Source organism: Solenopsis invicta, chromosome 16 (assembly GCF_016802725.1).
Source record: "Solenopsis invicta isolate M01_SB chromosome 16, UNIL_Sinv_3.0, whole genome shotgun sequence".
Lineage (NCBI taxonomy): Eukaryota > Metazoa > Arthropoda > Insecta > Hymenoptera > Formicidae > Solenopsis > Solenopsis invicta.
The window spans coordinates 7,897,574-7,918,791 of NC_052679.1; the positions used below are offsets into that span (position 1 = coordinate 7,897,574).

The window sequence follows — 21,218 nt, forward strand, 5'->3', positions numbered from 1 at the left end:
AAAAAAAATGCGCACGGCTACGAAAAATTATTTAAACAATATAAAAGTTATTGCAAAAACAGGAAAACGAAGCTTCGGTCGGGGCTGCAAATTTTTTTAGAACATCATTATAGCCTTCTAAATAAATCTCGACTAATGAGAAAAATTAAAAAAAATGCGCACGGCTACGAAAAATTATTTAAACAATATAACAAATTATTGCAGAAAAATCCTTTTCATGAAACCTTTCAGAACCCTTATAGAAACCTTTCGTGGTGTGTAGGATTTTTCGGAAAAATGTACTGTAAAAAATGTGTTTCTTCAAAGTTTTTTAACTCGGTCAAAAAAAATTATAGAAAAATTTTAAAAAAAGCATTTTGTAGAGAAAATGTCATACTTTATGGTACTTGCATTGCATTTGTCGAGAAAAATTTTTTTATTGAGCTACAGGCTGTCAAAAATTTTAAGGAAAAAATAGTGTATTTTTTTGGGGCATAGCACTAAGAAATTGAGAAAATTTTTGAAAACCATTGATAGCATGTTAAAGCTGAAACTTCAAGCTTTAAAATGCTTTTTTAATTTTTTGCCTACGATAATTTTTCACGGAGTATGGATAACATTTGTAAAAAATGCAGGTTATTAACAAAATGTTATTCCAACTTCACAAATCCGCAAAATCAGTTGATACAGCGTTAAGGTTGAAACTTCAAGCTCCAAAATACTTTTTTCATTTTCTATCTACAATGATTTTTTGGCGAGTTATAGCCATTTGAAAATAGCCTAATTTTTGGTGTCTGGAAAGTGTCGCCTATTTTTTTTTAGTAATGTGTATACAATATACGTATATATATATATATATATATATATATATTTATTTATTTATTTATTTATTTATTTATTTATTTATTTATTTATTTATTTATTTAGAACTCTTTAACATATGTCAACATAATTGGAGCTGGGTTCCCTATACTGCATAATTACCAAAATTTATTGCAAATGCGACACGCCAAATAAACACGTATCACAGAAATAAGGAAAAGTGTTATAAAAATACAAAAATACAGTACATCAGAAAAGAAAGTGAAGCGAGGGAGCAAGAGAGACAAAATGAGATTTTTTTCACATGAAAGCTAGCAAATCGAAGAGTACATACCTCTTGTGTATAGCCAGATGTAATGAAGATAAAAGAAAAGATGTAATGAAGATAAAAGAAAAGTACACACATTGGGCAGGCGGGAGCGGGTAAGGCACGTCGCGCACGAGATATAAAGTTTCTTCTTTCCCGGCCGGCAGACAACTCCCGAGTCCCGTTGCACAAAAGGAAATTCGTCGCTGGCGACTTTTCCCCTCTACCTCGATTTTCCCCTTCTATACATACTTGTACCGAATCTGTTGGAATCCGTCGATAAATCGGAAGTTCAACTTATTGGCTGAACTTCAGCGACAAGTCGACACATTTTTGGCCAGTGTATAATAAAACGTTACAATTAAACCTTAATGTTAATGCAAAACGTTCTTTAGGTCCTATGCACTCTCGAACAACATTCTGTTTTTGCAGTTGTGGTCCAACTAATGTCAACAATTCTTCTAATTGTGTTGCTGACATTCAAAAATAGTTATAAAAATGTATGATATCTTCAAATACCAGTTTAGGAACGGATACGTGAAAAAAACTATGATTCTGACGGTCTTTTAAGTATGGAGCTACCCAATACTGTTTCATTTTGTAATGCCGTTTCTCTTGTGTTTTTTGCAATTCCAACATTATAGCAGTTGCAATCACTATTCGTCGCTTTTTAATTGCTCTTGCTACTGCTGTTCCCAAAATATTTGCGCATTCAGCAGAATACACCTTATTCGAACGTATTGTCACTTTCATTTTTCTTCACTCTTCAATTTCTATTAAAAATAATATTTATTACTCTGTAATTATTAACTAATAATTTACTGAGTTGATTGCGCCTATTGACACAAAGCATAAAAGAATGAAAGGAAATATATTAAGTACATTCTATGTTGGTAATAAATTATACAGACATGTATATACACATATTATGTACTGTGATTTTGAAAAATCACAATATTTAATGATAAGATACAAAAATATTTTAATACACACTTGTGTATTAAAATATACGAAGAATTTCAGAACAAAAGAAAAAAATATTATTTAGTTTACGTGGTAAACTTCTTTGTGATAACATCTGCCAAACTCAGATTTATGCAATTATTTCAATTGTGATTGCAATCTTTGTGACATGCTTAATAATAAAAATACCAACAATAATTGAAATTTTATGGTTTTAAATAATTTCGTTTTTGTTTAAACATGCGTTTCATGTTGAAAATATCAAATAAAGATTATATATTTTACAAATAAAGAGAGATGCGCTTTTTTTACCTTTTTGCATCTTTTTTCTATATTTTAAAGAAAATACAAATTTAACTTCTAGCTGATTGCTGCTTCTCATTTTTTCCCCTTCGTGAGAATCACCTTGACGTGGTGAAGAGGCTCAGCTTTGTAAGCGGCTAAGATTCTTATTTCGTGTATAATGCAATATAAAGTTAATTCGCGCGCGTGTATATAAATGTTTTATTGAAGTTATGCGAATTACGAGTATTATTACAATTAAATCATAATTAGATAGATTTCAATCTGTGCATCATACACGTGCCGTGTGTGTGGATGTGTGTATGTGTGTGGATGCGCGTACCCTGTATGTGCGAGATTGGTAATGAATGAGTATGAATAAAAAGATGCATATTTATGATTGCAACGATGACGCCGATGATGACGCCGACGACGACGGCGACGACTGACACGGCGACAATGTCAACAACGTCGCCAGGTCAACTCGTAACCATAAATGTAAGTATTAATTAATTAAATATAAACGAATTTTTATATTACAGTTTCGCTATTAAAAAACGAACGTGTTGTCGAAACATTTCTCACGATCTTTTACATATTCCATAAATTTTTTGTTTCAGACTGCAGATCTAAAAAAGATTATAAATGCGGCATTCACTCGAGGTAGAGGGAAAGGAAGAGAACGTGGAAGAGGACGTGGAAGAGGACGAGGAAGAGGAAGAGCAGGAAGATCTAGAGACGGAGGTAGAGGAAGTGGGACAACAATAAGAGGAGGGGAGAGAGACACACAGGTCCATAATCATAATTATTATTATAATAACTAAAATATATTTTTGTGAAAATAATAATAATAATTAATTAATTATGTGTCATAAAAGGTACATTTTTAATTAAATTGTTGCCCTCGTAACAATGTACACACACAACATGCGCGCGCGCGCACACATACACACACACACACACACACACACACACACACACACATACGTGCGCGCGCGTCCGTTCACACTAATTAAAAATAAAATTTAGAGATCCAAACCAGCGATCTCAGCAATCTCGCAAGTATGAGTCGGGGCATATTACCGCTGAGCCACGAATTCTTACGTGTGTCCGTAAAATTACTGATAAAGCTCTCGGAATTTTTTAACTTTGATTTTTCGACAATGTTTGAGAAAGCTGCACTTTCTCAAAAGTTAATATCGAGAAGAATTTTATTAAAATCCGTTACTCTACCGATCAACGTTTTGATACATCATATTATTAGATAGTTTTTTATTAATTTCTTCTGCTTGCAAATTTTGAATAATTTTTACGTAATATTTTGTAAAAACTGTTGAAACGTTCTATTGAAATCAGATCAATAATCTTCATGTAAAATCGCACTTGAAAGAAAATAAAAATATAATTCTCAGGTATCCATAAATTCAATTAACTTTTATTACATTATTATTTTTTTGTACAATATTAAACACGCGTATATTGTCATTTTTAAATCATACATATGCGCGCATACGTCATTACAACAAATATAACAAAATATAAAACATTTATAAAAAGTGGGTGCGTTCTGGCTTCTCTACGTCCTTGCCCAGAAATCGTCCGAAGAGGACTTTCTGAATTTTACGGCCAAAACGTAGCGCGGAAAACGTGATAGGTGAGAGAGGAGTGGAGAGGAGGGTATCCGTAGAGATAACATCGCCGCTCGCTCCGTGTTTGCTACCGCGATACTTTCTCTCTCTAACCGATGCTCGAAACAGAAGACGGACAGAGATCCATTATCTGTCTCTATCCAACTTATGCATCTTTCACTCCTGCACATAGCACGGAAGAGAACCGTAAAAATGGACATAGCACCGCTGAGAACCATCTAAAAGTTGATTTTATCGACGAGAAAAATGGACATTGGCTACGTAGTTCAATGTCCATTTTTGTGAATCACAGAGGCCCTCTCAATATACACATCATGTGCAAGTATATAAGAAATATAAGCAAACATATTTTGTTAATAGATTACTACAAATAAAATGTACATACTTACACATTGTGTTATATGTATACTTGCATAATGTTCTGACCACTTTCACCTTACCTTAAATATGACATATAATGTTAACAAATTTATATTAAATATTTTATTTAAAAAATAAAATTCTTGTTTGCAAAAGTAGGTTATTACTCTAACCTCTAAACTACGTAATAATTATATATACAATTAGCAAAAAAAACTATGCAAAATATTCTCTTCCACTAATCAGAGCGGAACTATAATTCTTCTAGATTATTGATTTTTTTCATTTCAAGTTTCTTACTCATACTTGATAAATTCTTTTTCAAAAAGAAATACTGGATTGAGGTATACGACATAACCTTAAATTTATATATAATAGAATTTTATTAAGTTTGTAACAAAAATGTTATAAATATAATTATAAATATAATTTTAACATAAAATAACAATCTATATAATACATGATATACATACATATATATAGTTAAGTTTCTTCTATTATATACAATCACTCAATGGAAACAATAATGATTCAATAATTATACAATATGTACTTAAATATTGTTATTAAATTGTGCATAATAAGATCGTAAATTAGATATTGCAGCGCTGGATAAAGTTATAAACCAATATATCGCTATTCTATGATATATTTACCAGGTTTCCAAATGATTTTAGGAGATGCAGGTGTTTTTACAAGTACACTCATGGCTGTGTAATTCTATCATCATATCAATCCAATGACTCACATAGTCATATTCACAGTAACGCGCAGCTACATATTTCAGTTGTAGTTGACACACCCCAATTTTGATAGAAATTATCTAAATCTTTTTCCTTGCCATCTTCATAAATAACACCATGTCTGAAAGATATATAGAATAAAACTTAAATGATAATTCAGTTTCTGATGTTTTTATAGCCTATTGGTAATAATATAACTTTATGCAAATTCGAAATTTGTATCAAACAATAATCAAAAAAATTTTAATTAAATTTCATTGTTCTCTAGAAAACATATGTATAATTGATAATATGAGATACTCACTGAAAAATACAACCAGAACGAAAGCTATCATAATCCATACCCAACACCTCCATTTTGATTTAGTGTGCTCTTCCAACTTCAGTGATTCTTTCTTTAATTTAATAGCATTTACATCAGTCAATTTATCAGACATTTCCAGTTTGCCGATATCTTTTTTTATGATAGCACTCGCTGCTAATGCATGTTCCTTCATAGTGCCAGTCATGGAGAGCATATTTTCAGCAATCTTCTCCTGGATATTACGATTATATTTCAAAATAGCATCCAGGTCTTCATCCTGAATATTAGAGTTCAACAATCTCTGTCGTACACCATCCTTATTTGCATCTGTAATACATAATGAGACTTAATGTCAGAGTCATGTAAAAATTCATTGCATATTCATAAAAGCAAGTCACCTTTGTTACTGTGAAATAATTCCACCCGTAATTCCTGATTGTACTTGGCAACAGTCTTCTGATGTATTTGCGTTGTGATATTTGTACTTGCTGAATTATTAATAGATGCTGAATTTTTTGATAGCAATTGTGCAGCGACCACTCTCTCCACAGGGTTTGACAGCTTCATTGCATTTATTACTCCTTTTAGAAAATCTATCCGTTTAGTGTAGCCCATCATGGTATCCTTAGATGGTTTACTATAAATAAACATTTAACTTTTTGCTATACATTTTTAATATTGTGTTCATAATAGTAATGTATATTATAATCTCAAATATACAGATTGTTCTAGACATTACATAACAACAGTTAATAACAAAGTTTAAAAACATCTTTGCTGTTAAATTATGTATCACATTTGAATTTTTTTTAACAATTTTATTGACCAATTTTCAACATCTCTCATTTAAACACCGTTACAATTTGAATATTTTTTAAATCTCAGAATAACATAAAGAATCTGTCATTAACTATTGTCACAGTCTATACCTTATGTACTATATCAATGCATATATTATATAAAACTAAAAATATTACTTTGGTAGAGTTTGCAACTCATTCATCATATCATCCAGAGAAAGTATATACTGAAACAAAAAATATACATATCACTTTTTGAAATAAACAAAATTTATGCAATTAATAGATATTTGTAGTATGTATATAATTGTGAACAATATCTTCTCAAGGAATATAGTTCAAAAGAATTTTATTATTTTTATACAAGCATAGTTAAGCATGTTAATTTAAATAAACACTTTATAATAAATGCTATAATTATAATTATCTATGGTATTTTCAATATACCCGCTTTGCTTTAAGCAATTACATAAGGTCATTCCAATCTATTTAATAAAGCATCGGGCCTTCAATTAAAAATTATAGAAAACATGACAGAAATTGAGGTTAGAAACAGTTACAGTTTATGCACCTTCTCGAGCTTCCAATCTTTATGCGGATCATCTTTCGCTATTAATTCGCAACGCGTTAGAAGTCGCTTAATATTAATTTCCAGCCTGGTCATTTGAATCATTTGGCGTGAACAGAAAAATGAAAAAGCCACATGTTTTCTCGTTCAACGTGTGCAGAAATTCCGTGATATATCACATGTGTTCTGATGACAGTTGATGACAGTCGCGTTCCATTCGGACGACGCGCTACAAGCTTCATTCTGTCTCCCTTCCACGTATAACGAGCGATAAAGATAGAATGAAAAACAAGAAGTGGTTCGAGTCTCGACTAAATGAGGTTCGTTTTAAATGTGTGCAAGCACATATTTCTATGCAGTAAAAAGTAATTTTATAAATTTTTAATTTAATAAACTTATATATAATTAAAAAATTTATTTTTTAATTGGTCCATGTACAAATCACACGATTCGAATATTCATCGTGCGATGGTGCCATTAAAGTAACGTATAATGCCACTACTGCGACTGGTTCGCGTTCAAATCATTTTTTATTTACACTCGCCACTCGCCACGAATATAAATTGCTTGTTATCTCTTGTGTTATTTGCTATAATTAGTTATCTTTTTAAATTATCGCCTTTGGCTGTTTTATAAATATTGAAAAAACATTAACGCGCGCGTCGTCCTCGGATTTCCTGCAAGTTTCCGCGAGTTGCGAGCTGTTATCGATCAACAGATCGAGGTACGAGGTCTTTTCCGGGTCAACAAGGTCACCGCTTTATCGTGTCGCGTATGATCCCGGGGAAACCAGGCCGAACGAAATGAGGACAATACAAACGTGGGATTATTCGTCTTGCGACAGTCGCGAATGAATGTCCTCGGATTTCGCTGACTTTGTTTCCCGCGTCTTCGCGAGCTCTCTCGATTCTACACATATTCTTTCTCGCGCGATAAATACGTTTGCATTGTGCGAGTCTTCCCGCGAATCGAGATCGTCGAAGAAATTAGGAGATAACGCTCCTCTCTGTGTCATCCAATTCGCGCGATATGGAAAGTGGGAGAGACAGCGGGTTGAACGACTCCGCGGAGGGGATGCTGTCGCCATTGCCGCCAGTCGTTGCTGAACCTGTGAAGGAGGGTACGGTAGAGCGTCGTAACGATCAGCAGCAGCAGGAGCAACAGGAACAGGATAACACCATCGTCATGGGCAAGCAGAACGGCGAGGATCTGGATCAGGATGCGCAAGAGCGGATGCTCAAGGAGGACAGCACCGCAAAGATCGCGATTGAGAAGGACGACAAGGATGAGAAGACCACCGAGGTGAGGATCACTTTTCTTCGGGACATTGATATACGAGATCCTAAATTCTCGGAAATTATTTTCTCGCGAGCATGATACGAAGCTCTTTCGAAGACAGCGAGCCAAACGCCTTTTTTCAGATCTGTCCGCAAAATTTTAACTTAACTTAACCTCAATTCGCCACATTGCAGTCGTCGTCATTCTCGAAACCGAATATGGATGCGCCGGAGTGCTTTATCTTTTTGTTAGCTCTTTATCTCGCAATGGACACGCCTATCTCGCCATTGTACGAGCGATCGATTGAGCAATTGGGGATGGAAAATTACTGGGGGTTTCTTTTACTCGATACACCCTTGCGGGTTGTGGAAAAGTAGATGGGATATTATTTTAATGTCAATTAACGAAATCACCATTCTTTTTTTATTCAAATTTATTGGAGCGTAATATGAACAAAACACATCATATTGTATCGTGATGCTACGAACAATATGCTAAGGAAAGATGGGTTGATTAATTTTGAAAAATATGCAAGCCCCATGAAAGTTGCATCATACACGATATGGAAGCTTTAACTTATATATGTCTGGCAAATATATAATATGGAAATGTTAACTTTCAGAATTTACATATTTAAACTGGGTTAATTTTAATAAGCAGATAACAATTTCCTGATTTAATTTAATTTTTTTGTATATCTTATAGCAATATATACATTCTTTTTTTTTTATTACGAAAAAGTAATGATTTATAAAAAAAATACCAATCCTATCTTTAAGAATACTTAGCACTAATATTTATTACAGGGATTGGAAGTAACGAGTTACTTGTAACGCTGTTACCGTTACAGTTACTTTTTTTGGTAACGAATTGGTAACGGAGTTACTTTTTATTTTTTGTAACTGTAACGGTAATGTAGTTATATTTTTTTAGTAACGGTAACGAATTTAATAGTTACTTTTATCGTTACTTTTTAATTTATAATATAATTTTTAATCCTTATTTTTTAATCAATATTCATGGTTGTTATATGTAAGATCGTTTTGAAAAATAGTTATAAAATAAATCAATCACAGAATTGTATTAGCATAAAAACGAACTTTATAGATGTCAACTTTTGTTGAAAGTAAATAGTAAATTAATACCGATAAAAATGTAATACTAAAGTAAAACATTTTCATGGTTTAACTTTTACATTACATTACAAAGTAAAGGTTTTGCGGACAGATCTGAAAAAACCTTTAGACAAAAGTCAAATCTTTGTGACATAATTATTTAACTTCTTATTAAAAATATCGATAAAAATTGTATGTAATTTATATTTAACAAATTCTATATGAATCTTATTCAGAAAATTCTATATAATTTTTGTAGTTTTATTTATTTTAAGAACTGTAGGTTTAGAATTATATGAAAATTTTTAAACAATCTAATTTTATTTTAAAATTAAAAAAGTAACAAATTGTTACTATCTATGTAACGGTAACGGTAACGAATTACTTTTAAAAGTCAGTAACGAGTAACAGTAACTAGTTGCTTTTTTGATTTGGTAACGAGTAACGATAACGAGTTACTTTTAAAAAGTAACTTTCCATTCCCTGATTTATTATGTGTTATATATTGGGCTGCATTCAGAATCCAAAGGCACCCAGATATCATTTCATCCTTCTTGCCTATCGAACATTAAACAAGAAGAAAATGATAGTTGGATGCATCCGGACATTCATTCTGAATGCACCCTTGACATTTAACATTTTGAGACGTAACAGAGCTATCATTTTAATTAGATATTTTTATAATTATATTAGACTTTTCTTTTATTCAAATTACTCCAAAATGTATGTTTCTTCGATAGGTGAAATTTATTTCGGAAAATGGCGACGCCAAAATCGATATTGAGATGGTAAAGGCGGTGCTCTCTGGAATGGGAAAGGAAGAATTGATGAAATTCGCGAACGATCCATACTGGATCAGATTAAGATGGGCCCTGTTCATTCTCTTTTGGCTGCTGTGGGCTGCCATGTTGGCCGGCGCTATAGCCATTATCGTGATGGCACCAAAGTGTTCCGCTCCTGAGCCGAAGAAAATTTGGGAAGAGAGCCCGATTGTCGAGTTAGATGCTTCAGATGCTTTTAGCGATGACTTGACAGAACTGGAGCTTAAACTGAACAATTTGAAAAACCAACATATCAACGCTATATCTCTCTCTTCTGTGGTGAAGGCAAGCGCGGATGGTGAGTATAAAATTAACTGCCATACATGTTTTATTTTCTTAGAATATATTGTAATCTTAATTATATTAATATTCTTGTCTTTTTGTGACAGGAGGGACCATAGATTTTAAAGTTGTCAAACCGGAATTAGGAAACATCAGCAATTTGGAAAATTTCATCAAAATGGCAAAGGAGAAAGATCAACAAATCTTTTTGGAGTTAGATCCCAACCATTCCTCCATAGAGCATCCGTGGTTTAAACAATCCGTAGAAAGGCAGGATCCATTCACGTCTTATTATGTCTGGGCTGATGGAATAACCAGCTCTGATGGTGGAAAAGAAAGACGAAGTCCTCCAAATAACTGGGTTAGTCAAGCAGCTTTCTGATAAGTAATATCAGAGTAAAGTCTGTGACGCATATTAATTTAAAATATACTTTTGTAGTTGAGTGTGTATGGTGGATCCGCGTGGGAATGGAACGAACAAAGAGGCCAATATTATCTCCATCAATTTAACAAATCGCAACCTGATTTGAACTATAACAATCCAGCAGTGGTAACAGAATTTGGAGTATGTTTCTCACATTTTATTTTTAGTCGTCCAATTCATCCCGTCTTGATTATATTTAATGTCTTATTTATCATTTAAGGATATCTTGACTCATTGGTTGAAATTAGGCATTAGCGGTTTTCGTTTAGTTAACACTCAGTATCTAACGGAAGATGTGGAACTGCACGATGAATCTAGGGGCATTCTTCCTGTAGAATCAAATAATTATCAATCATTGGTGCATGTTCATACGCGCGATCGTTCGGAGAATGCTGCAGTGTTATCAAAATGGCAAGAAATAGTTCGCAACGAAAGTGCTGGCAAAGGGTATGTTCTTTTGTACTATAATTTTACTGTAACTTTACACATGCTATCATTATCAACTAACGCGTATTGTTATTTACAGATTATTTGCATTGCAAGATGACATTGGCGCAGACATTTTGCAAGTTTATAATGATAAAATGACGATTGACCTACCGCAGAGTTCGCATTTCCTCACTACTGCCAATGTGAACATAAATGCGACAGACTTGCGTAAAAGCATATCGCAGTGGCTTGCAGTTACGCCGTGGCCCGCATGGAACGTAAGTATAACGAAATTAATTTTATTACGTAATTTTAAAAATGTCGGTTGTAATTTTTACTATGGAATATATTGATTGCAGGTGAATGGCAAACAACTTTCTTTAAGGCAACGCATGCCTAAAGAAGTCGCTGATAGTATCGTTTTAATGACCATGTTATTACCGGGCACGCCAATTCTTCGATTAGACGACGTCATGTCCGCGAAAGATGCATTTGCAACCTTGTCAAGTGCTCGAAGTGGTTTAACGTTCCTTCACGGGAATACGACGCTGAGAATAGTAAACGGGACTGTCTTTGTATACGCGAGGTGAGTTTTGTAACAATTCATTAAAAAATTGTTATATGTGGTAACGATTTGAATAATTTACATACGTTAAATTTACGATCTACTTAGATTATTAAGTAACAGATTAGCGTAATATATGTATTTATCAATTGAATTGAATATCTTTGAAAATCAGTCGTTTAGACGATTGTTCCTCAATTTTTTTCTATCCAAGTATTTAATTTACACACGAGAAGAGATTTACAGGATATATTCTCTATACGCATGAATGAAGGAGATGAATTTTAATTGGATAATTGAATTCATCCTTACTCATACAATTGACTTTACATTATTCTTAAATGTCTTTGCCCGTATTCTCACAGCGCTTGTAGCGATACATTTGTCACTTAATTTGCATCTCGTATTGAGAAGTACGGCTTCATAACAGATGGATAAAACTCTTAGATACTTTTTTTATTAAATTAAATGTGATGTTTAAAAAATCTCTAAAAATACTAACTAACTAAAATACTTTGTGCACATAATAAATATAATAGACTAATTAAAGATTTTTTTTGTTCCGCAATGCTTATATGCGACACAGGAGTTGGTGAGTCACTAACATATCGCGATTATGCTTTACTATAAAAATTTAACTGTATGCAAGAATATAATAAAACCAATTAACAGCTATGCATGTTCTGTGTATAACTTATATTTTGTATTATATATATGCTTTGAAATGTTTTGCTATACGCGCTTGAATAAATTCCAAAAATATATCAATATATGCAATAAAAATTATGCAAATTAAATTTATAGGCTAAAAAGCGGCAATCCTGGATATCTCGTTGCATATCAGACAGGAGAAGAATCAGCCGTTATAAATCTATCCGGAATACCACGGATAGCGGAAGAAATCAATGTAGTCGCTCATAGTCCCAACTATGTCCAAAATACAGAAGTTATGAAGTAAGAATCTTTGCGATCTATAAAAGTCTCCATTTTTTAAATACTATGTTCAATAATTTAATATCGGAACTTTATCGTTTTTTGTAGAACAAAATTGCCGTCGAATGCTGTGCCGATATCACCAAAGAGTACACTGATTTTAACATTTGTACCGAAGGAGGAATCATAATTGGTCTAAAAGATTATTCAGACGCGATCAGATGTATCCTCGATTACGTTTTTGCTTCAATATACGGGACTAAAGGAAATAAAGGTTTTAATCAAAGGAGTAGAATTGAATTTCATTGAAGTTCAAAGTAACTGCAATAACTAGAACTTTGAGGTCCTAAAAATGTGAAATTTCTTTTATATGCAAAAGCTTATTTGATGTGTTGAGTTGAAACGATATGTGAAAAATTGTAATTTGTGCGAATTATGTATACCTGTGTGCATCAATTATATTATGCAGCAAAGTGTATCTCGATGTCCATGTAATGAAATATATGCATATATAGCAAGCATCAAATACAAAGTTTTATAACTTCTTAGGGGGTCACTATGCTATTCAAAATTGCAGCAAATATTGAAAAAAAAATCCTTATTGAGATAACGCCATGAATGTTTTCACACACATGTGCGTAAGATTTTATTTTTATTATATAACAAATACACAGCCTAAAGATGGTACATATGCGGGAAATAGTATGTATAAGAGATTTGCTTGGAAGATTTATTCGATATGGAGCTTGTGTGGATCGGTGAATCTCGCCGTTATAATGTAAAACAAAGCTGGTAACACAACAAGGACCAACATCGCAGGATGAATACTTATACCACGAAGAGTCGCGACCGCTATTATTCCATATCCATGTAATAGCCAATGGCCCAAAATGACGATTACATTTTTTATATCTGAGACTGAGCTCAACAGCAACGATTTTACCGTTTGATTCAGTTTAAACGCGAAATGGGCTGCATTCGAAAGCACCGACAAGATAATAGTAATGTAAGGGAAAGAGTAATCTGTAAGAAAAATACATGACAGTAATTAGTATATAGTTCTCGTATCATTCTATAGAATGTTCAACCTACATATTAGGCCTCCCCCGACGGCGTGTAGCAGTGCGAGGATTGGATAAAAATACAATGCTGCATAAATAGAGAATTTGCCCTGCTTTGGCAAAAACTTCCTGGCTATTAATGGTCTTATTAAAAGCATAAGGACTATTCCTAAAGCATAAAACACAAAAACCATAGTGTACCTGCAAAATCAAATGTAAATTAGAGATACATTATATTAATGCTGACAGTAGAATATCTATTAAAAAAAATGGTTTTAAAGACAGTAATGCATTTCTGTATGAGACAAGTGAAAACTAATAAGATTATAACAGCATTAAGTCTTTGATACTTTTATTATTTGACTAAATATTAAAAGTATTGATGAAAATGTACTAGTGTCATAATCTTTATTAGGCATACAGATGCATTACAATCTCCACAGTCCTAATGAAAACTTTGTATATTCTGATATAATACTAACAATGGATAAACTGCTTCTTGCGTGCAGTGTAAAGTTGTTTCATAATTAGGATTCGGATTGTGCAGTAGAGTATACCAGTCTGACAACTTTTTCACTTTGCACGATTTGATACTGAACGTTCCAATAGGATTTGTGACTTGTAAAACTATGAGAGATGCCAGGATCACTTCAAACAACGCAGACAAGTGAAGGGCGATCACTTCCTTGGGTATGTTACGACGCATGGCTACCATATCGATACAGAACCAGTGCAACACTAAAGCTAGCAGGGCCATAAAACCTAAGTAGAGCCAGTCGTAGAATATTGGCGCATCCTCGCAGGGTTCACATGCAGACGAAGCATTGGTACGGAAGCCACGTGGGCAAGCGCCACAATCGCTCCAGTTTCCATCCAGCAACAACTCTTTGCCACAGTATAATCCAGGACATCGTGCAAGGGCATTCATAGTGTTTGCTTTTCTCAAATTTTTCTAAAAATAAAGAGCATTTTTAGCCCACCGAGATTATTAACATGTTTAACCAGATCTTGTTAGATCTTAGATTCTGTTGATATCATAAAATAATTATACCCAGTTTTCTTATAAATCTTGATATGATTGCGAGTGTTCTGAATTCTCTCTCTCCTCTCACTTTTGTACATTATGTGGTTGACTCGTTTCTGGTTACCCTTTGTAAATTAAAAGAGGTTATATCCACATGTTACATGTTCGACGATTCTTCTTTTCTTCTATCTTTTATTATATATCCGTCTATCTTTCGAAAATGAAATGTTACTCTTTATTTTCACCTTTTGTCACAAATATTACATTTTTTTTTCCTTTAATCTGTTATATCTGTCATTTAAAGGACAATACCTCGCGTGTTGTTTATCCGACAGGAATTCATCAAGAATCTTCTCTCGACACTGGAGTCTGGACACAGGTGTATTTTTATTAATTAATTCATTCAAATAACAAACAAGACATTTTTTTTCTCTCGACTTGAAACAATGCGAACACGGCGAACACACACGCCAGGGCCTATAATCTCTTATGTAAATTTTGTAGACAGCGTTTATGGCGTCCTCGCTGTACCACCCTAGGCCAAATGGAACTATTAAGCAATATCTGTCGGTAAAATGGTTGATAAATCTCGCATGGTACATACTGGTTCATGCTTTGTTTTCGTTACATGTGCAACCATGTGCAACGCAGAACGTGCGCGGATCTATATTTCAATATATTTCAAAAGTATTCAGCAGTGTTCAGCAGTGGTCAGCAGTGTTCAACAGTGTTCAGATTTTGTCCGGAAAGAAGAGAAAGAAGTAGTTTAGAGGCCTACCCGTACAATCTATTGATAAGGTAAGTGAATTTTATTATATAACCTAAAATAACGTAAAAGAAAAAAAAACCAAACCAATAACAATTGAGTTTAATAACAACTATTTATAAATATGAGAACTTGTTATTTGACTATTTAGAAATATGAGAAATTGTTGCGTCTCTGGATGTTCTTCGGGCTACAAAGCTCCTCGTCATGAGTTTCCAAAGAATGCCGAACGGCGAAAAAAATGGTTCGAGATTCTGCATATGGAACCATTAGAAAACGAAAAAGAAATAAAAAAGTTGAGAGTATGCTATAGACATTTTTGTGACAACGATTTTAGCGGATCTGGAACAAAAAGAATATTATTACAGTTTGCTGTCCCATCTGTAAATATTCCATTTGTAAATGTGCCGCAACATATAGCAGAATCAGTTGAAAATTTAGATTACAGTGAACATGTAGCACAACAACAAGAACAAGAAGTATTAAACGAACAAAGTACAATTTCACAAGAAAAACATGAAGAATTGGTTACAAATAGCGAGACACAATTACAACAGATGCAAGAAATATTAATACAGCAACAAGCAATATTAACACAGCAACAAGAAACATTAATGCAGCAACAAGAAAAAATTTTTAATATTGAAGAAACATTGAAAGTTCAAGCTAAAGCGCGACCCAATCTTGAAGAAGTTACTCGAAAAATCTTATTAAGTCCTAAAGCTAGGAAGTTATATGATAGAATTGTTAAAATGAAAAAAATTAAAAGACAGCAAAAGAGACGTTTTAAGACTACAAAACAAAACAAGTCACAAATAATACAACTAAGTACAAGTAATTTATAAAGGGAATGTTGATGCAACAACACATGTGCGGCAGAATTTTGTAAATATGATTATAAGAAATAATCATGTAGCACCACAGGTACATCATTCCTAAATCCAAATTTTAATATCCATTTCTAAATTTTTATGAAATTTTTAAAATTGAATATATTTATCTACTTAATTTTAAATTGTATATACAGTACAACCTCCTTAACTTTAGCCCTTTATAATCTTTGCATTTCTTTACACGTATTTTTACAAATACTAACATCACAAATACTCACATCCCTTCCTTTTATAGAACACCCTCACCACAGCACAAGTCTACCAATCACCGTGTACTTTATTCGCTTAAGTACAAGGTGATTCGTAAACTCGGGCTGTGGTGAGAGTATTCTATAACTTTGGTGTTCCGCTTTTATCGCCCCATAGAGCCAAAGTTAAGGAGACTATACTGTATTTATTTTTCTCAATTTTTGTAAATTTTATTGTTCTAACTTTATTTATAGATGAGACGTTTTACGCTGAAAGAAAAGATGTTTTGTATAAGATTATACCGTAGATCTCGTTCATCCTACTCCTTTCTGTCCAAATACTTGCTGTGTTCTTCTATAACTACTTTAAATAAGCAATTACAACGTATTCCTTTCAATGCAGGGTGCAATATGATTACGTTTAAATATTTGAAGTTAGTTGCAAAGGAAGTAGATTCCAGAGATTTAAACGTAGTTTTACTGTGGGATGAAATGTCATTAAAACCTGCCGTACATTATGATAAAAAAAGAGATATAATAATTGGATTTGAAGATTGGGGAATGCGCAGAAAAAGAAACTTTGCCGATCACGCAATCTTATTTTATATTCGATGCCTTGCATCGGGGAATCACATGGCTCTTGGATACGGGTTTTGTGAAAGCGCAACTCGAAGTATTCAACTAGTACAGTGCATTAAACAATGGCTGAATATGATAGTAAAATGCGGTTTTAAACTTGTTGCTACTGTCTGCGATCAAGGAGGACCAAATGTTGCAGCCATAAATATGTTAATAAAAGAGGCAAATGAAAAACGAATAAAGCAACATAAGATTCCTGGTAAATAAAAATGTATCAAATATTTAATGTTACATATTATAAAAGTTATTTGATTTTTATTATATATGTTATGTTGTTATATATACAAATATACATTCTTTTTTTACAGAAAATACATTTATCGTAGCCAATTGTGAAGTTGTACCTTTGTACGATTATGTACACTTACAAAAAGGTGTACGCAATAATTTGCTAACAAAAGATTTGGTTGTTGATAAATTTAAAAAAGAGTCTGAGAGACAATTCGCCTCATGGAACGACATTATTACTGTATATGAAATAGATAAATATTCTTTCTTAAAACAGCGTCAAATGCCAAAATTGACCAATAAACACATTTTTCCAAATTGTATTCCCAAAATGAGAGTAAAATATGCGACACAAGTAATTAGCCATACAGTAGCAAATTTCATTGATGTCATTCTGACATGGAATCAAGGTAAAATACTATAATCATTGAAAAGAAAGTATTTTCGGTTTATGAAGTTTTTACAAAAAGTTTGTACAAAATACAACACATAATACTCTAATATCATTTTTCATTACAGGTCTTGTAGATACTTCTAAAGGACAAATAGTCTTGTCGCCCAATGCTGCAATAACAGCAGACACATTACTATTTTTTGACGATTTATTTGACTCTTTCAACAGAAAAGAACGTAAATCATTATCAAGTATAATAAGCTCATCTAGTAATCACATAGCATTTGTTTTTTCAGTCATAACACAGCCCTACATTGAACAAGATTTAGTAATATCACGTATTATTAAAATTGAAATTAATATTAACTCCCCCCCCCCGTCCTGAAAAAACTGCAAAGAATTTATTGTACAAAATATCACCTCAGCCAGGGTTCAATGCAAGGCTCTGTTATGACTGAAAAAACAATTCGGCGAACAGTTTATTGAATTTCAGGAAAGTGTATAAAATCACACAAATAAAACAAGCACAAAGATCTAGCTGCGACTAGAATTCTGGTTCAAGTTGTGTTGTAAATTGATTTATTGCGTATTGCTTATCGATTTATTGCTAATTTATTTCATTACTAATTGAATTTATTGCTTTATTTATATTTTGATATATTTAATCTCTAATGTATGATTAATTAAGTAAATATACATAATACATTTTGTATTTTACATGTATGCAAAATAAAATATGACAATTTTATTTCTACCAGTGTTTCCTTCGTAATGTTTTTTTCCCTAATTATTATTAATAATAAGTATTACCGACAAATACCTAAATATTACCGACAGATATTGCTTAGTAGCAAGTAGTTCCATTTTACTTGAGGTGGTACAGCGAGGACGCCACTAACGCTGGCTTCAATACACGGGAGATTGGAAGCCCTAACACACGCTGCCAATTGCTGTCAACTTTCGCGAAAGCAACGACATTTGGAATGAGCGTCGATTATCACGAACTCGCGAGAAACGCGCTTTCTCCGTTGATAAAGACACTTGCGCAACAATTATGGAATTACGACGAGGATCGACGATGAGTGACGTAAGAAAGGCGAGCTATTTATAAATTAATGTGCATTTGTTTAGACGAGACCTTTGAAGTCTCAACGCTATATCGTACATACCAATATAATTATCTCTAAAATCATTATACTAATTAAGGAGTCGTATGATAATTATAATAGAGATAAAATCTCTTGCGCGACATTTGACATTTCATGTCACGTATTTGATGCGCGTCATTATCTATCACGATGACATCGAAAAAGATCCGCGTATAATCATCGCGAACACGTATGTATATATGCACAAACGCGAAAAGAATGCAAGCCGAAATTGTAATAAGGAATTAAATAGCTTCCGAATAATTTCAAAAAGCAAAACGTACGTTATTCACATTTCAAATCCAAAATTAAAATTTCCATAATGCGATACAATATTTTTAATTAACGTCGAAAAATTGCTATGATGTACATGTACGACTTCTATAATTTCATTAAGAGATTTTGTAATTCGTTTAATTTGATTTAAGATTTGAAAACGTTGATATTTTCCAAGTTTGGATTTGCATTTTTCAAAATATTTTAAGAATTTGTAATTTCAAGTGATATTTGAGACTTGAGACAATTGACAATTCCTTGCGATTAAACTTATGAAAAAATGACGAGAAACAGAGAAAGAGAGCGAAAGAGAAAAAAAAAGAGAGAGATCGAAGCCACCGTCGTAGGATGCACATTCGTATAAAAGTAGTAACATGATTCGTCATTAACGACCAAGCCGACAACGCGCGTCGCGCCATCTCGCGTGTGGCTCTCGCACGCGCAGCATCGATCGCGAGAGCGCGATCGTCAACCAATGGCGTTGGCCGAGTGACGCACGCCATTGGTCGAGACCAACGGCGCGCCGCGGCCGAAAAAGTTGGTCGCGCGCGACGCCGTCGCCACCTGCGCCGCCGCGCTCGGACGTCTCCGGCGACGTTCGGTCGCCCTCGGCCGACGATTGCCGAGCGCATATTACTATTTTCAGGCACACAGGGCACCTCTTGACGGATTTTCAATAAGTGAAGAGGGCGGCGGTGCGCGGAGCGATAGCTCGAGATCGTACTCCTTTTTCTTTTCCGCGAGTGATTCGCCTCTCGTGAATCGCGAATCGTCGCGAACGGACGTTGCGTGAGCCGCCGGCCGAGAGCGGAGCTCTCTTGACTTTGGAGTGGGACGGTTGATCGCGCGCGGTGGTGGTGGTGGTGGTGTTGGTGGTGGTGGTGGCGGCGGCGGTGGAGGAGATTCGGTCAGGGCGGGTGGAGAGAGTGGTGTACGTGCGCGCGCGACAACGGATCGGAGCGGAGCGAAGCCGAAAGATTGGACGAGAGGATAAAACGCGCTCGAACCATCAGCCAGCCATCTAACTAGGCTAGCCAGCGAGCGAGCGAGCGAGCGAATCAACCGTGCAGCCGTAGAGCGGCCACAGCGACAGCGCAAGGCGATGTCGGGCCACGTTCCGGCGACTCTCGACGCCTGACGTACGGTCGCGTTCGCTCCGCCGGAAAATGAGAGATAGACCTCCACGTCGCAGCGAGCAGCTGATGGCGGCCAAACCCAGTGCTATCGAGAGCTGTTCCTAACATACACGTCTACCCAAAACGTCGTTGTTCATCGCACATCGGCGTACGGGCGTGCGAGTGCGTGAGGTGGTGGTGGTGGTGGTGGCGGAGGAGGAGGAGGAGGAGGAGGAGGAAGAAGAGGAGGAGGAGGAGGAGGAGGCGGAGTAGCTGTTGGTGGCGTTCCTCGGCGGTCGCCGCAGCCGCGCGTCGCGTGAAAAGGCAACCAGCGGCAGCAGCGTCGACGGCCGTCGACAATCCGCCGAGTTTCTCTCTCTTTCTCTTTCTCTCTCTCTTTCTCTCTCTCGTTGGATCGTATACCCGTGCGGGTGCGCGCGGCCATACTTCCTACGACGACGACGTGCGCCGCTGGATTAACTATACGCGCAAGTCGTTCTATTTCGTAACGGTGCTTCTTTTCTTTTCCTCTTCGGCCACCGGTGCTTCGACACGGTTCGACTCGACGTGCGCGCGCGCGAGCGCGTGTGTGTGTGTGTGTGTTCGTCTGCCTGCTGCTGCTGCCCGCCTGCCTGCGTTCGTACGCGCGCGTACGAACGAAAGAGAGCGAGTGTGAACGACACGCAGTTCGCATCGTCGTGGGAGAGAAGCCCTCGACCGACTAACCAACGAAGAACGAATTCGTCATCGTCGAGCAGCGGCGGCGGCGGCGGCGATTACTACTACTACTACTACTACTAGTACTACTACTACTACTACTACTACTACTACTACTACTACTACTACTGTTAGCCACCGACCG

The 21,218-nt window shown here is 35.0% G+C and overlaps 5 protein-coding genes across 15 annotated transcripts in view; 2 read left to right on the forward strand and 3 right to left on the reverse strand.

Annotated features, from left to right (window-relative positions):
- LOC120359739 (RNA-binding protein 38-like) overlaps positions 1-1,309 on the reverse strand; it is a 28,242-nt gene extending 26,933 nt beyond the window's left edge. For 3 of the 5 annotated variants that reach the window (XR_005576520.1, XM_039458556.1, XM_039458557.1), the window contains exon 1: positions 1,136-1,302. Coding sequence is in view for 2 of the 5 variants with exons in the window: in XM_039458556.1 (XP_039314490.1) it covers positions 1,136-1,207 (72 nt within the window). In the remaining 3 variants the exon portion in view is untranslated. Of the gene's footprint in view, positions 1-1,135 lie in introns of all 5 variants that reach the window. The other 2 variants (XR_005576522.1, XR_005576521.1) reach the window with 1 other exon arrangement.
- A 3,478-nt stretch (positions 1,310-4,787) lies between these two features.
- Positions 4,788-7,071, reverse strand: LOC105192937 (vesicle transport protein USE1). 2 transcript variants are annotated; one of them, XM_039458612.1, is made up of 5 exons: positions 6,781-7,071; positions 6,387-6,436; positions 5,808-6,046; positions 5,410-5,754; positions 4,788-5,226 (listed from the first exon to the last, which is right to left on the reverse strand). In XM_039458612.1, the coding sequence occupies exons 1-5, from the start codon at positions 6,880-6,882 to the stop codon at positions 5,186-5,188; spliced, it is 777 nt and encodes a 258-aa protein (XP_039314546.1). In that variant the 5' UTR covers positions 6,883-7,071; the 3' UTR covers positions 4,788-5,185. The 2 variants fall into 2 exon arrangements, with proteins under 2 accessions (XP_039314546.1, XP_025995106.1); XM_026139321.2 differs by having other exon boundaries at positions 4,796-5,226; positions 5,410-5,736; positions 6,781-7,033.
- A 550-nt stretch (positions 7,072-7,621) lies between these two features.
- LOC105192938 (maltase 1) lies at positions 7,622-13,156 on the forward strand. Of its 2 annotated transcripts, XM_011157222.3 has the most exons (10): positions 7,622-8,079; positions 9,911-10,289; positions 10,381-10,634; positions 10,713-10,838; positions 10,918-11,144; positions 11,224-11,404; positions 11,486-11,712; positions 12,278-12,283; positions 12,496-12,645; positions 12,733-13,156. In XM_011157222.3, the coding sequence occupies exons 1-10, from the start codon at positions 7,807-7,809 to the stop codon at positions 12,812-12,814; spliced, it is 1,905 nt and encodes a 634-aa protein (XP_011155524.2). In that variant the 5' UTR covers positions 7,622-7,806; the 3' UTR covers positions 12,815-13,156. The 2 variants fall into 2 exon arrangements, with proteins under 2 accessions (XP_011155524.2, XP_011155525.2); XM_011157223.3 differs by lacking the exon at positions 12,278-12,283 and having other exon boundaries at positions 7,624-8,079.
- A 72-nt stretch (positions 13,157-13,228) lies between these two features.
- On the reverse strand, positions 13,229-15,435 carry LOC105192939 (JNK1/MAPK8-associated membrane protein). 4 transcript variants are annotated; one of them, XM_039458611.1, is made up of 6 exons: positions 15,314-15,435; positions 15,022-15,244; positions 14,737-14,920; positions 14,168-14,637; positions 13,717-13,886; positions 13,229-13,647 (listed from the first exon to the last, which is right to left on the reverse strand). In XM_039458611.1, exons 4-6 carry the CDS (start codon positions 14,611-14,613, stop codon positions 13,355-13,357), a joined length of 909 nt encoding a protein of 302 aa, XP_039314545.1. In that variant the 5' UTR covers positions 14,614-14,637; positions 14,737-14,920; positions 15,022-15,244; positions 15,314-15,435; the 3' UTR covers positions 13,229-13,354. The 4 variants fall into 4 exon arrangements, with proteins under 4 accessions (XP_039314545.1, XP_011155528.1, XP_011155527.1 ...); XM_011157226.3 differs by lacking the exon at positions 15,314-15,435 and having other exon boundaries at positions 14,737-14,834; positions 15,022-15,251; XM_011157225.3 differs by lacking the exon at positions 15,314-15,435 and having other exon boundaries at positions 14,737-14,916; positions 15,022-15,251.
- On the forward strand, positions 15,250-18,574 carry LOC105201058. Of its 2 annotated transcripts, XM_039458610.1 has the most exons (4): positions 15,250-15,507; positions 15,627-17,394; positions 17,504-17,833; positions 17,943-18,200. In XM_039458610.1, exons 1-2 carry the CDS (start codon positions 15,320-15,322, stop codon positions 16,318-16,320), a joined length of 882 nt encoding a protein of 293 aa, XP_039314544.1. In that variant the 5' UTR covers positions 15,250-15,319; the 3' UTR covers positions 16,321-17,394; positions 17,504-17,833; positions 17,943-18,200. The 2 variants fall into 2 exon arrangements, with proteins under 2 accessions (XP_039314544.1, XP_025995107.1); XM_026139322.2 differs by lacking the exon at positions 15,250-15,507 and having other exon boundaries at positions 16,377-17,394; positions 17,943-18,574.
- The last annotated feature ends 2,644 nt before the right edge of the window (positions 18,575-21,218 follow it).

Bases quoted from the DNA above. Each gene is read 5' to 3' on its own strand.
- LOC105192937 (XM_039458612.1), bottom strand. From the start codon at position 6,882: ATGATTCAAATGACCAGGCTGGAAATTAATATTAAGCGACTTCTAACG. The intron at 6,437-6,780 runs GTGCATAAACTG...TTTTTGTTTCAG, and splicing joins AAGATTGGAAGCTCGAGAAG to TATATACTTTCTCTGGATGA. The intron at 6,047-6,386 runs GTAATATTTTTA...GTTTATTTATAG, and splicing joins GAGTTGCAAACTCTACCAAA to TAAACCATCTAAGGATACCA.
- LOC105192938 (XM_011157222.3), top strand. From the start codon at position 7,807: ATGGAAAGTGGGAGAGACAGCGGGTTGAACGACTCCGCGGAGGGGATG. The intron at 10,635-10,712 runs GTTAGTCAAGCA...ATACTTTTGTAG, and splicing joins GAAGTCCTCCAAATAACTGG to TTGAGTGTGTATGGTGGATC. The intron at 10,839-10,917 runs GTATGTTTCTCA...TTATCATTTAAG, and splicing joins CAGTGGTAACAGAATTTGGA to GATATCTTGACTCATTGGTT.
- LOC105192939 (XM_039458611.1), bottom strand. From the start codon at position 14,613: ATGAATGCCCTTGCACGATGTCCTGGATTATACTGTGGCAAAGAGTTG. The intron at 13,887-14,167 runs GTTAGTATTATA...TTGATTTTGCAG, and splicing joins CAAGAAGCAGTTTATCCATT to GTACACTATGGTTTTTGTGT. The intron at 13,648-13,716 runs GTAGGTTGAACA...TTTTTCTTACAG, and splicing joins CGTCGGGGGAGGCCTAATAT to ATTACTCTTTCCCTTACATT.
- LOC105201058 (XM_026139322.2), top strand. From the start codon at position 16,812: ATGAGACGTTTTACGCTGAAAGAAAAGATGTTTTGTATAAGATTATAC. The intron at 17,395-17,503 runs GTAAATAAAAAT...CTTTTTTTACAG, and splicing joins AAAGCAACATAAGATTCCTG to AAAATACATTTATCGTAGCC. The intron at 17,834-17,942 runs GTAAAATACTAT...TTTTCATTACAG, and splicing joins CATTCTGACATGGAATCAAG to GTCTTGTAGATACTTCTAAA.